Source organism: Xiphophorus couchianus, chromosome 8 (assembly GCF_001444195.1).
Source record: "Xiphophorus couchianus chromosome 8, X_couchianus-1.0, whole genome shotgun sequence".
NCBI classification, from domain to species: domain Eukaryota; kingdom Metazoa; phylum Chordata; class Actinopteri; order Cyprinodontiformes; family Poeciliidae; genus Xiphophorus; species Xiphophorus couchianus.
In genome coordinates this window covers 25,301,380-25,314,660 of record NC_040235.1, presented here as the reverse complement: position 1 = coordinate 25,314,660, position 13,281 = coordinate 25,301,380, and the positions used below count along the sequence as shown (strand labels likewise).

Sequence of the window (13,281 nt, the reverse complement as noted above, 5' to 3'; positions counted from 1 at the left end):
AAGATGACTAGATAAATGCCAAACTTGAGTATTTTTCCAACTGGCTCTTTAGCTAAAATTTAAGCGTCGTAAAGTTAAGCTTTCTATGACAGAAATAAATAACCAATGATGCAAAAGTTGAATCTTAAATTTCATATTGAAAAGACAGCCTTGGAACCTGATTGCTTATATGTTAAAGTTGAACAGAAACTCTCTTTAATTTCCTCATTTCCTCATTAGTTTCAAATAACAGTAAAGCTGGCTTACATTTTTAAGCTAACTAGATAAAATTCTCGCAAGAATCTGTTACTTTTGGTGGCTTTGGAGGCTAATTGATTCTTCTAGTTATATAGTTGAATTATGTTGCATAATGGTTAACTTTTGTTTTCATTTGGCAACGAAAGACAACATATGCAGCTAGCTGCTAAAATCAGTTTCCCCCCATTTTAGCTGTGTTATAGTAGGTTGTGTAGCCGCAGCAGTAGCTTGGGTTAAAAAAAAGAACTACTTATCTTAATAGAGGAAAAAAAACTTAACTTAATTGTCCACAAGTCACTCTTACGAAGAAGACCTGGGGTTTACCAATATTAAAAATCCACAACATAATAATAATAATAATAATAGGGCAGTAATCAACAAGTTAGAAGGAACAAGAAAAATGCTCAATCTTGTAAAACAAAACTGCTTTTCATTTTTAGTCACCAATGAGCTTGTCAGTTTATTCAGCAACTTTCTAAGCCACTTTGTTGCCCAACTAACTGAACGTAACGTATAAACCCACCGTTTTCCATATTTGTACGCTCAACAAAATAAAGACCATAAATACAGACCATAAAGTACGTCCATAAAATAAAGACCGTTTGGTTAAAAAGCAGTTTATGGTCTTTGTCTGAGTTGATGGAGACAAAGTTAAAAGTTTAAAACTCGCTTATTATTCAGATGAATACTTCCTGAAATTCATCAGCCATCAACCAACACAAATCATTGATTCATATCAAATATTTATGGGGGAAACTTTATATATATTTTTATGGGGAAGAGAAGCACAGAATGAGTTGGCATACCAAAAAACGATGTACCATAATACCAATTCTATGTCTGAAGTTAAAAAAGACAATATTTAGCAAAAAAAGAAGAATATTCTTCTTTTAGCAAAGAAGAATATTTAGCAAAGACAATATTTAGCAAATTTAGTGATAGTTTTTCACTAAATTTACCTTGTAGAAGTTAAATCGGGACCAACGGTTACTTTGGTAACCCTTGGGGTAAATGGTGCACTGGCAGAACTCTTCTCTTACTGTATGTCTGAAATTAATGCTAAAATAATGGAAAAAATGTGGAAAAAGTCAGATCTATGTTTAGAATGGCCAGATCAGAATGCCCCGCCTCTCTCCATATAAATTCATGCTATCATGTTTGTTATGCCTTATTTACTTTTTGATACTAATGTAGTACAATTGAAAATGACCTGGTTTTATTCACATAAATTCAACAGACTTCCTATTGCGCTTTTGATCTGAGAGGGTTTCCAACATGCTTTTTTTTTTAAGGTCATCAGTTCCATTACAAATGTGCACAAAATTGTCAATATTTTTGCTAATGTAAAAAATAAAATTTTGCAATTGCGGCGTTTCCATTAAATAAGACACACAAAATCATACAACCAAGTTTGCTCACACAATAAGTCATTCAGGAACACACTGCTGCGTCCTCATCCTCCAACTACTTCCTGTCGTCGTCTTCATGATTTGTGCCGGCAGCAACATCCCGTTGTTGATCAAGAGACTTGTGTGATGCGAAAAAAAAGTGTTTCCATTGGAGTTCTGTCAAATACACCAATTTTGATTAAAAAAAAACAACAAACAAAAAAACAACAACATAATCTTAGTGGCAAAACATTTTACCGAAAAATGTATGTATATTTTTTTTCTTCAAAATTGGTGTTTCTCTTTAGCGGATTTATTTTCAAAATGTCAAGTTGCGCAATTAAATAGTCAATGGAAACGCAGCGTATAAAACCCTCCTGCGCTTGTGGAAGAAGCGTAGAATGACCTGGGAGTGTTTTCAGTTTGGACGCTTCGATATTGCCAGTCCTCTCTTCAAAGAAGAGATTTACTCAAAGTGTCGATATCAGTACTTTCAATACTCGGTGAGCCAATGACTTTTCATTAAAACCAAATGTGTCTGTGGCCCAAATCAAAACCATAGTTTCTAGTTAACATCTTCTTCTTTGTGCAAACAAGGGAACTCTGATCACATCTTGTCACATTATAAAACCAAACTTCAATGCATTTCATTGGGATTTTATGTGATTCATATTGAATGAAGGAATTGTTTAAATATATTCTGAAAAGTAGGATGTGGTTTTGCCTTTAGCTTCCTTAATTCGCAATTCTGTTACCCCTAAATAAACTCCAGCCCATTAATCAGAGGAGCTGCTCTGATTAATGACATGCAAGTTAAAAAACTTAAGAATATTTGCAGACAAGTTCTTTAGTTAGGGCTAGCCAATAAATACATTTTTTGGAGGAAAATGGGGGCGATTTCCATGGGTTTCTATAATTCAAAGTGATGTCAGCGCATCAAGGGCGGCCATCTTGTTTGACAAGCGTGTTTTACAGCTGCTGTTTAATTTGACTTTGAATTCAGGTTAGGCTAGGATTTTTTAAAATTATTACTTTAACAAGACTAAAATTATACTCTTACAAGAATATTTGCAAGTCTGTTAGAGACTTACCCCCAAATACTTGCTGCTGAAGTCAGGGGCCCTGAAAACAGATGTATGCCACACTTTTCAGAATTTTACTTATTAAAAAAAGGGGGGGAAGCGAGTACCTTTAAAGGTTATTGTATTATTCTATGTTGTATCCTGAAATATTTTCTGTTCATGTTTTTTTAATGTGAAAAGGTGTGTTTAGAATACCTTGACTTTAGACACTGTCTGGCTCAGCATTTGGTAATAACTCCTTTAACGGCCGACAGGTGGAGGAAGAGGGAACAGCGTATCGGCTAAAGATCAGTCGACATTTAATCAAACAAATCTTAACATATACTTTCATTCAAGCAGTTACAGCAGAAAATTCTGCAAAGGAATTGCAGAAAATTTTATATTATTTTAACATGTTTTAAATTCAAATGTAACCGTCGTGTTTAATATTAAAAAATACATTATCATCTAAAAACAAAAAAGCAAAAAAAATATATAGATGTATATCACACTGGTTATTTCAGAGTTGCACAAGGTTGCGTCACATTCCGACTTTTCACCAAGCGTCAAAACATGATCGAAAGCCTCCAAGATGGCAGCCGAGCCTGGAGTGTGGTTAACTGTCACATGGCCACCAGCCGCGGCAGACGGTTTCCATGTGGGACGGCGTGTTGGAGCCGTCGTAGGCAGAAAAAGAGAAAAGAGGAGTGAATTTCCAAGAAAGAACTCACAATGTGAGTTTTTTTTTCTTGCAAATTTTCAACTTTTCAATCCCAGAAATTTCTGACATCAATCCCAGAATTTATTTATTTTTTCTTGGAAATTTACTCCTTTTTATTTTTTTCTTCTTTCTGCAACGGCCCTAATATGCTGTCGTATTCATAGCTGAAGTTCACTGGAGCAGAATATTTTTTCTAAAAAGCCTTGGGGTTTTTTTTTCCATTGAACTTGGATCTCATAGTGCTTGTTGATCCAAAACGGAGGAGGGGGCTGAGAAGCCGTTCGGGGAAGTATTGCTAAGTATCTAAAGATAAATTACAAAAAAAAAAAAAAAAGCAGTATAAAAAATGTTGAGCATTAACTACCACCTGCATGCTGTAGAGGCATAGGTCTTCAGGAAGTACAAAATGTACAAAAGAAATGTGCTGCAAAACAACCAGAATGTTTCAGAGACACATATAAATAAAAGTACGCAAGTCCGTCCGATGGAGCAGACGGACCTTAATCGAAATGTAAATCGGTACCCTAAGAACGCCCACCCCACCTCAAACCCACCCTGTCATCTACCACCCAGCGTTCTCTGCATGGCAACAAAAGGGTACGCATTCTGTTTCTAAGGCAACATGTCTGCTAGCTATGAGAAACACAAGTGCCGCTGACCGCCTCCCGTCAGTACTTGAGCCAGGGGTGAGCGGCGATGGAGGCTTTGCTGCGGTCCCCGTAGTCGTACAGCAGCTCCTCGCCCTTGTCGATGTCTCGGGAGGCGACCAGGATGAGGTGCGGCACGCCGTTGATGTCGTGGAGTTTGGTTTGGCAGTTCCCGTTTTTGCTGTGGTTTATCAGCCGGCCCATCCGACCCGTCTCTTTGGTGGCGTCCACGCTGCGGGGCGGGGAGAGAATATAAAAAAATATATATATATTTTTTTTTTTATTAACAACATTGAATAATAAAAACTAAATGCTATTACACATGGAAAAACAATTTCTACATTATTTTTTTATAGTTGGCATACATATAATGGGTTAATCTCTTCCTGCTGCTGTTATGTTTTGGTTAAACTTGTTAACTGTTTCTTGATATTACTTTCAAACAGTTACAATAATGCAGCACATTTAAATACCACTCTGCATTTCAAAATTCAAATAACTTTTTTAAGGTAAGCTAGTAATAGTAGTAGAATGTTACACGCTTGGAGTGATCTGTTCAGTGTAGTGCGGACATTGTTGGTATTCTTTAACCTCTTAATATTTCATATCGAGTCAAAACAAAAGGATGGATGAAATGTTTTCCTACCAGTACGTTTTGCAGAGGTACTGAAAGTAGTACATGTAGCAGCCGGTGGCAGGGTTTTGAGCGTACTCCGCCTCCCTCTTCTTAGCGTCGGTGATCTGCAGCAGGTCGCCGTGGTACTCCACGATGTAATCACCTTTCTGGAAACACTGAGTGGCAAACACCGCCCTCCCCTTTCCTTCTATGTGCTGGACCTGCGAACGGCAGGGTGACACATGGCGTGCTGACTTAAACGGCCAGCAAATTATGTTTCAACACGTCGCCAGCAATGAATACTCAAGTGAGTATTAGGAGTTTATCCGCATTACGGGTGAGTGAAACGTCCAGAAAGACCCACATTACCTCCATTCCCTCCTCGATTCCGTTGGTGATGAGATCATCAATGAGCTTCTTTTGTTCCCACTGGTGAGGCAAGGCAACTTTATTTAATGTCGCCATTCAGACACAGGATAGTACAAATTAACAGAAATAAAACATTAAAACATGAAGTAGCTCAAAAGAATAATGGGAAGTACCACATCAAAAGAAGAAATATTAAAATGCTAATTGAACTGTTCACCTATCAGTACCACCAGTTTTACAGGAATCCGCAATTGTGGAGATTGATGAAAAAAAATGAAAAATTGACAAATCCACGCAGGTTTCGCATTAAAGTATAATTGTGAATTTACTACAATGTTTCCGAAAAAATGGTAAAAAAAAACCCCAAACAATTGGATGTAAATGACTAACCCACCTGCAGGTGGCAGTATTTCTTACTTCTACTACACTGCTGCCTCAGACTTCCCATACTTACAGTCGACCGTGATCAACATCGAGCAACGAAATTGAGCTACGTAAAAAAAAAAAGTTTGTGTGTCCAATCTGTCTGCATATTTCTCTCTAATCATTTTTTTTTTCTTTATGTAGATGTTGGAAGGGATTTTTAGTTGCGCCTGTTAAAGTTTGCGTTGAGCGCGTGCGAGCCGACCAAGCGTTTGACAGGAAGGTCTGTGCCGCAGTTTTAGAAAATAAATGCGTCATGAAGTATTATCCCGGTCCAGGAGGGCCCGCTCGGCAAGAACACTTTCCAAAACGCTCGGTTTCAGTAAAAGGCGGCGAGCGCGATTCGCCATGGCAGCGCGCGAGGCAGGGTGCGTTTAGCGCTAGCCTCCTCGCGCCTGATACAATGTGTCAGATATACTTTAATCAGGCTGAAATATCACAAAATCCCTTGCAAATATTTATAAAGTAGCGCCACAACATCTACTCCTCTACAAACAGAATATCAGTGAGGTTTCCCAACCGCACTGATATTCTGTTATATCAGTTTCCAAGGAAAACTGGGATGTGAAACAGTTTTCCTCGTATTGGGGAGTATAATCGTGGGTAAACTAAAGCTGCCTGATTTTTTTTTTGTTGCCGTTTTGAGACTTGGAGGTCCAACATTACAATAATCAAACCTACTGAAAGTGAAAAGATGGAGACATTTTTATGTAACCTGTTCAGATAGAAAACACTTTATGCTGCCAATCAGTCTATCAGCTGTTGAATAAGATCTAAACTGGTGACTAAAAGGCACACAACACTGACCAGGAAAAGACTTTTCGTTCACACACAAACATTTTACACACACTGGAATGACTCGCTTTCAAAACGACCTGAGCTAAGTTTCTCCTACCAAGCTGCTCAGGAGTTGAAGTTGACATGGATGTAGTGAGGATTAAATCCCTGTTTTAGTTTAGAGTCAAAGGAACATCTTCTTACCTTGAGTTCTGTTTTACTTTTTCTTGAACTCCGTCTGATTGGATAGAAGTCGGTAACTTTTCGGTTCTGCGAGTTTTTGCCTCCTTCCCTTTAGGGGAAAAAAAAGGGAAAAAAACCCCAAAATGGTAAATAATTTGCCATCCACTATCACACTGCTTACAATTTATACTCGTATTATTGTTGGCATGAGAAAAGACAACATTACCTTTGCTCGCACCTCATTACTCCTGACATGGAAATAAAACTGAACTGAACAGAGCAACAACAAAAAGCTGAAGGAGTGAGCTCACAACTGGAGGACTTAAGTGCACAACCATGATAGGATTAAGGCTCCAACTGATTAATGGTTGTGCTTATTTGAGTCAATCAACAGTATTGACTTTTAACACCTTTTTAGATTAGGGACGTATTGTTTAATTTTTCAAAAGAAAAAAAGTTTTCCTGAACTCTTTCATATTTATTGTGAGGTTTGATTATTTTGTTTGACTTATTTGGGAAAAAAAAAAAAGATGTTGCACATCCATATTTCTTTAACAATTACATTTACTACTGTATATGCAACTGTTGTACTTATTTGATAATAGGTGATTTTTACTTTTAGTCCAGTATTTGATTTTGGGAGGCCCCTACTGTATGCAATTATAAATTTATAGTTCAATTAAACTGTATTTTAAGTTGTTTTTTTCTATCCACAACATTATTGTCAAAAATATATCTTTAGTTCAGGGAAGAACTATTGAATCCTTCCGTTTTCACTTCAGCTCATTCTCCAGTCACTGTAACTCTGAATTTCCCGCTAATCCCCCCCAAAGCACCCACTTGCACCAGTATTACTAAGATATTTTATTAATACTATAATGATATTACATTCCACTGCATCATAATCAGGGCATACGTACGTTCTCCTGGTGGATTTCTTGCCCATGACTTTGGCACGGGTCCCTCTCCTCTGGTTTCCGTGGAGTGCGCCGCCGTTGTTGTGGTTGCCGTGGAGGGAAGCGTGAGACAAGCTGTTGCCGAGGGGCATAGGGAGTTCGTGAGGGGGGCGATGGCAGAAGAGCTGAGGGAGGGTTGGCTGGTCGGTGGGCCAGCAGGGCGGACGCTGGCCGTAGGCGCTACCGGTCGCTGTCAGATCCTGCTTTGGGTCTCTGAGCGTGGAGCCGATGGGGTCTGTTGTCCTGGCTGGGAGAGAGACAGAGAAATATCAGAGGTGGATAGAGTAGCCAAAAAATGGACTCAAGTAAGAGTTGCGCTTCTTCAACATATTTTTACTTGAATAAAAGTAAAAAGTAGCACATTTATTGACGTGATCTCAGTTGCCATTCTTAGGTTAAGAATAAGAACAACACAATTTCGAAATGAGCGATACTGACAAAGTTTTGCACACATTGTTAATGGAACTGCAGCTGGTGACAGTCTGTTGCTAGTAAACACTGCTAATCCACCTCCTTTGCTTTTGCCACTTCCCTTCAACTCAGTGAGTCCCCAAATTTGACAAGTGCCATACGTCTTCCTTTTCATCACTTATTAATGATGGAATGAATGTAAAATCAATGAGCTATCCAGTACGGTAAAATGTTTGGCAACCATCTCCAGACTTTTTCTTAGTGAGGTTCTTCATGTTGTAGTTGAAACAAAACCTATGTTTCCATTAGAAATATGAACAAAATCCTGCCAATATTCCAAAAAAACACAAAAAAACAAAACAATGTTGCAGTTGTGGTGTTTTCATTAAATAAAAAAGCGCTTTAAAATCACACAATCAGTTTGTTCACACAATGACATTAAAAACCATGTCACGCCATCATCCTCCAACTACTTCCTGTTTTCTTTGTGGTTTGCGCCACTGGCAACATCTGCTTGTTGATCATGTGACTTGTGTGATGCAAAAAAAGTGTTTCCATTGGAAATTTTCAGAATGAACCATGTTTGATACGCCAAAATTTATGATCAAAAATCAGTAGTATTTTTTTCTATTAAAAAAAACTATATTTTTTAATATCAAAAAAACTATTGATTTTTTTGATAATTTTTTTTTGACTGAAGTTACTTTTGGAAATAACACAAATTTATTTCTAAAAATAAATTAGACTGATTCCATTAAGCAAATTTATTTTAAAAAATGTCAAATTTTGCTCCGTAATTTGACAACAAAGCTACTGAGGATCCAGAGACCAGACCTTCAAAACAAAAGCTTTGTTCTACTACAATCAGGTCACACATCAAAAGCTCTCAGGTAATCTCCATTTCATGGCGCTACTCAGCTGGACCTCTGTTGAATTAGGTCGGTCCTTTCAAAGATGGGTGGATATTTATGCAGTCATTTAGTTCTAATATTTTTAGTTGATATGGTTTCCAAGTTTTTTTTTGTTTTTTTTTTTTCTTCATGATTGTCAAAAAATCTCAAATTATATGAAGCATTATTTTCTTTACAATTGACTTCATGGGTTCTGTATGTGGAAAGTTCAAACATGTAGCGACCCGTAGGACTACAGAGAGGAAGATGCCGACCCTCAGGTTGACTGGGAACGTCGAGCTGCGGGACGCCGATGGGAGAGCCCCGCCCCTCTTGCGTCAACCTGATGCTCGTCTTCTCATCGTGAGCTGCTGGCTTGGACTTGGCGCAGGCTAACGCCATCACTGGGTGAGGACTGCACACTACTTCCTGTAAAGAAAAGAAAAACAATTAGTAACTGTCCTCTCTAAGTGATCCCAGCTGTAAAGTATGGGGCTGTTTTGCTGCAGGAGGAACTGGTGCACTTCACAAAGTAGGCAAGAATATTATGTGGAAATTCTGAGGCAAAATCCAAAGATGTCAGTCAGGAAGTTGAGATTTAGGCACAAGTGGGTCTTCCAAATGGAATATAAACCCTGAACATACAGCCAAAGTGGTTCCAGACAAAGTGGCTTCAACAGAGTCAGTGTTTTGCTGTGGCAGTCACAAAGCCCTGATCTCAAATCTACGGAGAATTTATCGACAGAGCTGAAGATGCGAGTGCGAATGAGGCGGCCAAAACTCCAGCAAACACTCCAGCAAACTATTGTAAAAAAAAAAAAAAATCTTGTGGAAGAAAAACCCAAAAACTTTTGACTCAAGTCAAACAGTCTAAAGGCAATATACAAAATACTGAGGAAGTGTATGTAAACTTCTGATCTTGAAGACAAAACTCTGACCTTCTTTGATTATTGAGGCATTTAGCAAACAGAAATAATTTTAGTAATTCTAAGTAATTCAAATCAAGAGACGTTTGGTCTGATTTAACTTCAGACAATAAAGAAACATTTTCTTTTGAAATTTCCGGTCTCATATGTGTTTAGTAAATTTCTTATTTTGCCCAAAAGGGAAAAAAAAGAAGAAGTGTACTGGTAAATACAGGATCTGAATGCATGCTGCAAGTCTGCCTGAACACAGCTCTACAACCTAGAGGCGCAATAGCGACAGAGAAACCACTAAAGCAAAGACGTGTAAAGAAACATGATATTGTGAATCACCTCATCTGAACCCGGTCGGCCTGCATTTCATTCTGCCAAAACAAAACAAACCAAAAAAAAAAAAAACACAGACTCAAAGATCCACAAACAATCAAGACAGTGAAGCTCGAACAAGGAAATCAAGATTCTTAACAAACCAAGAGGCGACGTTCACAAAATACTCTTAGCTTTCTGTTTACAGTCCCATCTACAGTCAAAATGAAACTAAAATGCAAACGGCCTCAAGTGAAAACAAAACTGAGGTAATAATCCTGATGGAATGTGGAGAGTCACTTTTTATTCAGCACTATTCAAGAAAATCCATGGGTTACTTTATAATATAAAGTCAGAAATTTACATGCGCCGTGTGTTCATATTTTATTTCTTGTCTTGCGTAGTAATTCCAAAATGAGGATGTTTCATCTGATGGTAAATTACTACTCATTAAAATAAAATCATGCAGTATCGGGCTTTTCTAGGCCAATTCCAGTCTTTATCAAGGTTTTCTTAAGACTAAAATAACAAATCCACAGTAAAATAAATTTAAAAAATTAATAATTTTACTTGTGTAATGCTTTCAGCTTAAAAATATAATCACTGACAAGAGCAAACATAATTTACAACCCCTTAAGTGTCATGAGGACACTGGTGTCTTCATTTACCCAATTACTTTAATGTTTAAATGTGATTTAAATGTTTTGAGGGTGGCAGTTAAAGGTAAAGTTGCTCAAACTAAAGACAGAAAAAAAAGTTTTGTGAATGAAAAAATAATATTGGTTGTAGATTTAGGTATTACTATATTTGACTGCACTCTTTTCCTTCGCTTAAAAATGTTATTGGTTATAAGAGACACTCCCCCCCCCCCCCCTTTTTTTTTTTAAATTTTGATTTAGGAACATTATAAAGTGAGAACAACGCGACACATTTCCCTTCCTAAAGTTAACACTGACAGATTTCCCTAAAAAAAAATTAAGTGTTAAAAGATTAAACATAAATAGACGTTACCATATCGCTCAAATAAATGCTGAATTACCCAATAGCAACAATTCTCTTTTATCTAAAAAGAATAATGAGCAGAAAATGAATCCAGAGGTTTTCTGAAACAGGAGTAGAGCAGTCAGGACAGACTGTGTTCCCCAGGGGTGTCTGCTAAGCCCCTTTCAGTTTGATTTGCTAATCTATTACCGTACTGCCAAATCTGAATCCCTATTTGCAATATTTACTGATCATAAAAATATTGTGAGCTTTATCAACAACATACAGATGAGTGGCACAACTGGTGAGCTGATGCCAAGGAGCCGAGCCACGAGTCTAAGATGTCACTGAATCGTCACTCTTTAAGAGAGATTATTTTATTTATTAATAATGAAATAAAGTGTATATTAAAACAAATCTCTTCGATACCTCTATTGTAAGGCTGTACTGTTTGAATAGCTGATGTGGGAGGAGCCCCGGAGACGGGACCACGCTGGATCCTTACCCACTTGCTCCACTCACCCGACCAGTCCCTTTAAACCATAGCACAGCTACAAACAGGCCTGCTTATCACCAACTCATGCTTCAGTCAACTCAAACTGAAACGTGCTTTCACATTAAACTGAGAAACACTGAGAAAAAGGAAATACGTGTCACGTTGGTTCTGTTAAACGCGATAAATTGCGGTTGTGTCACCAGCTGACATGCATGTAGCAACACCGTAACTCACTAGCTGACTAACTAGCCGTTAGCACTGTTAACAAAAAGATCACATCTGCAGCTACAGCCACTACACAATCTTATTATTTTTAAAAATACGGTTAACTACAAGATTACTATCTGGTATCACTTCTAGAATACGAACAGGTTATTACCCCGACTCTGGGTATATTTTCACCAATATCTCCCCACTTTGGCTAGCTTTGTGTAACCTCTTTTACATGATGCCCAAACAAGCAAACTTACCCCGTTCATGTCCGAGCTGTTTTTGTGACTCCCTGCTCCCAACAGATACCCACTCAGAAGCTAGCCTCGGCCCACTCCCACAGGCCGTGTCCTCCTGACACAGCCACACAAATCCACGGTGTCCTATTGCACTTCTGTTGGACGGGGAATCGCCAACAGCTCAACCGCTGCGGCCTCAACAGCCCCACTCCGCCATGTTCCTCTTGTGTGGAAATGAATGAGAAGAGGTGGAACGCTGGCGCCCCCTGTCGGTTTTCAGTGGCAGTGGCCGTGTGCTTGGAAAAGAGTTTGTTTACAACCTAAACACTAAATTTCTACATGGAAAAACTATGGTTCTGTTTAACGGAACCATAGTTTTTGTCATTCCTATTTTTTTAAAGCACACAATATATGTTTTTTAACATTTTGTTTTTTTTAAATTCAACTATAAACTAAAGGAAATAAAAATGTATGTTACTCAGAAAACTTAAATTAATACAAAAACACAAATTAAAAGTTAAATAATGTGAGGAATGTTACTTATTTTATACTATATCATAATCACTATGTAGATACAATAAAAATATAAATTCACACAACCACACCAGGTATTATGGAAAATGATTAGCGCCAATTGGAGAAAAAAAAGAATTCTGACTTTAATCTCAGAAAAAAAACAGGCATTTATAACAGTCCTAACTATGATGAGATTATGTCTGAATTCTAAGAAATAACGTAAGATTTTTTTTCAGTGACTCTATAATCCTATCTCGTGTATTTTTCTGTCTGCAATACCAATAAATGTTGAGCTAATAAGTGGAACTTGACTAAAATACATTTTCATTTTTTGTGAATGATGCTTAAATGCGAAAACCTATCAAGTAAACAGGCGAAATCTCAGCTCTGTACTTTAGCACCATCTAGGGGCAAATTAAGTTACAGCAGTCAGAGCTTTCTAAGATCACAAAACGATTTCCTTGTTTAATAAAACAATTTATTTCACATATTCTACATTGTGTGCTATAATATGTTGGAAATCTACTAGGATAACACAAATAATATGATTGTAAATCTTTTAGGATTGATTATTTATTTATTTTTGTTATTTTAGCATGTATATTGCATGTCTATATATGTATATAGCATGTCTCTATGCTGCTGTAACTGCGAAATAATTTCCCTGCTGGGATGAATAAAGTAATTCTATTCTATTCTATTCTATTCTATTCTATATGTGTATATTCCTCAGTCATGACTAGAAGTTCATTGGTGGTGATTTCATAAATCAGTACAATAATAGCAAGTCAATCAATGTAAAATATTTGTAATTTTGTTTTGGAGTTAGTGGGAAAATTTGCCACACCTTCTTTTCCAAACTCATGGTTTGGGGGCAAAGGGCACAAAATGCAATTTGACCTTTTTCCACTGTGCTACAGAAAAAAAAACA

The 13,281-nt window shown here is 37.4% G+C and overlaps 1 protein-coding gene across 1 annotated transcript; it reads right to left on the bottom strand.

The window, feature by feature from the left end:
• Window positions 1-1,436: 1,436 nt before the first annotated feature.
• kmt5aa (lysine methyltransferase 5Aa) lies at window positions 1,437-12,081 on the bottom strand. Its single transcript, XM_028024933.1, has 7 exons — window positions 11,856-12,081; window positions 8,955-9,108; window positions 7,343-7,625; window positions 6,444-6,531; window positions 5,040-5,099; window positions 4,701-4,891; window positions 1,437-4,286 (listed from the first exon to the last, which is right to left on the bottom strand). The coding sequence occupies exons 1-7, from the start codon at window positions 11,862-11,864 to the stop codon at window positions 4,076-4,078; spliced, it is 996 nt and encodes a 331-aa protein (XP_027880734.1). The 5' UTR covers window positions 11,865-12,081; the 3' UTR covers window positions 1,437-4,075.
• Window positions 12,082-13,281: the final 1,200 nt, after the last annotated feature.

Excerpts from the sequence above, each read along its gene's own strand:
- kmt5aa (XM_028024933.1), bottom strand. Across the intron at positions 6,532-7,342 it reads AAGAAATCCACCAGGAGAAC|GGAAGGAGGCAAAAACTCGC; the intron begins GTACGTATGCCC and ends TTTCCCCTAAAG. Across the intron at positions 4,287-4,700 it reads TACCTCTGCAAAACGTACTG|CGTGGACGCCACCAAAGAGA; the intron begins GTAGGAAAACAT and ends CCCGCCCCGCAG.